General features: G+C 34.2%; 1 protein-coding gene across 1 annotated transcript in view; it reads right to left on the bottom strand.

Annotated features, from left to right (window-relative positions):
- Positions 1-500: 500 nt before the first annotated feature.
- The window catches only part of Cenpc (centromere protein C), a 47,376-nt gene continuing 45,193 nt past the window's right edge, over positions 501-2,683 (bottom strand). Inside the window, exons 15-16 of the mRNA XM_028786790.1 lie at positions 2,120-2,210; positions 501-998 (exon numbers count right to left, since the gene is read on the bottom strand). Of these exons, the coding sequence (XP_028642623.1) occupies positions 928-998; positions 2,120-2,210 (162 nt within the window). The 3' untranslated portion in view covers positions 501-927. The remainder of the gene's footprint in view (positions 999-2,119; positions 2,211-2,683) is intronic.

Raw genomic sequence — 2,683 nt, 5'->3', positions numbered from 1 at the left:
GAGGAATAACCTGGAAACGGAACCTAGATGCTGGACTTGTTGGAATCATCTGGAGACGCAGGTCTTGTTGGGGGTAGCTGAGCAACAGGAGTTAGGTACTGACCTATTAGTTTACTTGAGTTTAAACTTAGGTCAGGTTTTCTAAAATGGAGTCTGAACCCAAACAATTTGATCTCTCAGATCTACATCTAAGATCTTCCTGTAACATAATTATGGACTAATCCCCTGAAACTATAAACCTCAAATATATACTTCCTTACATAATTTGCATTAATCATGGTAATCCTGTCAAAGCAATAGAAAAGTAACTAAGACATTTGATAAAGGGTAAAGATTGAAGTGTTCAAGGTATAAGGAAAGCCAAAGATAGGAAGCATATAAAAAAGTAGAAAAAAAGGAATGATTCCCTTCTATAGAAGTTAAGTCAGCACTGCTCTGAGGACACCTTAAATTAACACTTCAACCCTCAAAACAGCAAGACAAAAAATACATAAACAATCCCAGTGGTTTAGGTCATTTTGTTACAGCAGTCCATGGAAATTAATTCAGCACATTTACAACAGCTTTCTATTAGATTCTTGAATGACCGATGATTTAAAATTTAGATTTGGAACCAACTATTGCAAATGAATGGACAAACTAATCAGTTTTTTTTATAGCAGATGTATTTTATATTGTGGGAACAGTGATTTTAGTTTCTTTTGTTGTTGCTTTTTCTTTTCAAGATCAAAACAATACCAACAAAATGGTCATCACTAAACACAGTATTTACACTTAAGGAAAAATCAAGATACATACAAGATTATGAAATATTTAACAAGGAGTATGAAATGATTAATGCAAAACTAGACAAAAATTTTACTTTAAAATAATCAGTTACAAAAATGTATATATAAACAACTTATTTTATATACATACACATTTATTTCACCTTTTTATTTGAGTAAAAAGAAGACAACTTTCCACATTCAAGAGATTTTTAATGTTGTAATGATTACCTAAAAGTAAAGTAACAAGAAAATATAATTATTTCAAGTAAAGTAACAAAAAGATATTTTTGTTTCCACAAGAATTATTTCTTTTTGAGTATTTCTTCAGCACTTAACACATACAGTATGTAATATGAAACAGAAAGTTATCTAACTTTAAGTAATTTATTTAACTGCATGAATCCAAAGACTGGAAAGTTACCACCTACTGATTCAGCGAGATTCTGAAAAAACATAAATTTCTCATCATTGTATTACAAAAGCAGAGTTAAATTAAAATGTGTACAAGAGAAAAACACTCTGCAAGCAATCTTTAAATAATCTTTAGAAATGCTGTGGGTTCCTATAAACCAGACACATACATATATACAAAGGTAAGAATAAAATAATTTTTAAAGCCAAATGCTATTTTTAATTAATTAGTAATTTTAACAGAGTGTCAGATAGTGTCACATATGACCTGTTTACTTGCAAGAAACATCACCGTGACTTTCTCTACATAGAAGTTTATATCCATTAAACTCGAGAGAGTATGGGGCTGGGGATGCACTCAGTGAGCAATCAGCAAAGGATCTCAGTTCAATTCCCAGCACCACAAGTACAAGACAAAAGTATATAAAATATAGCTAAAATATTCATCACAATGTGTACTTTATAAATGTGGAATTTTTCTCTCTTTTCCTTTATTTATCTTAAACTTAAAGAGCAATATTTGGTACCACAGTACACTGTTACTCATATTGACTGAATGAAAGAATAAACAAGCAAACAAATTAAAATACCTACTACAATGACTTATAACCTTTTACACTATACTGGTCAAAAATAAAGGGCTATATAATGTCACAGGAAATACCACTGCAGAAATAACTTCCCTTACAGCTTGAAATGCAGCACAACTTCTACTCAACATTTTTATTATTTAGCAATAAAGTTGTCTGAATTTCACACATGAAAAACTTTTAATATACTTACTTAATGAAAGGAAGGTATGTACTGAGCTGCTTTGGCATCAGTAACATGGGAGTGTATTTTGACCACTGTAGCTTTTACATGAATGGAACTGTACACTACCAAGTATTCGGACACTGAAACAATAGGAATCTACACGGTGCTTTAGTTGTTCTTACCTGAAGGAACATAGAATGAATCCCCAGTGGTAATCATATAAGGTGTTTCATGTAATGTGCATAAAAGGTCACCAGAGTTAACATAAAAAACCTATAAAATTAAAAATAAAAATCTCATTTCAAATTGAACCACAATTATACTACAGAAATCCTTAAATGAAATACCAGCAAGCAAAATAACTCTTCAGAGATGGTTGCATTTTAATTTCCAGAACTTGGAAATACATCTTATGTGGCAAAAGGACCTTGGGATAGGGAGTAATCCTTAATTTTAACTAAACTCAACCTAATCACACAAACCTCAAAGAGAAACTCCACCCAACCTACCCCATACGCAGCCCCAAAACACACAAACACATAAAGAGAGAGAAAGAGAGAGGGAGGAGGGAGGGGGAAAGAGAGGGGAGAGGAGGGAAGGGGGGAGGAGGGAGGGGAAGGGAGAGGGGAGGGGAGGGGAGAGGGGAGAGGGGAGGGGAAAGGGGGGAGGGGAGTGGACAGGAGAGAGGGGGGGGGATGGAGGACAGTCGAGGTCGGAGGAGCGTCGTGTAGGGACAGTGGGTTGTG

Source organism: Grammomys surdaster, unplaced genomic scaffold (genome assembly GCF_004785775.1).
Source record: "Grammomys surdaster isolate TR1022 unplaced genomic scaffold, NIH_TR_1.0 125581, whole genome shotgun sequence".
NCBI classification, from domain to species: domain Eukaryota; kingdom Metazoa; phylum Chordata; class Mammalia; order Rodentia; family Muridae; genus Grammomys; species Grammomys surdaster.
The sequence above is the reverse complement of the archived record's forward strand: the minus strand, read 5'-3'. Positions and strand labels throughout refer to the sequence as shown.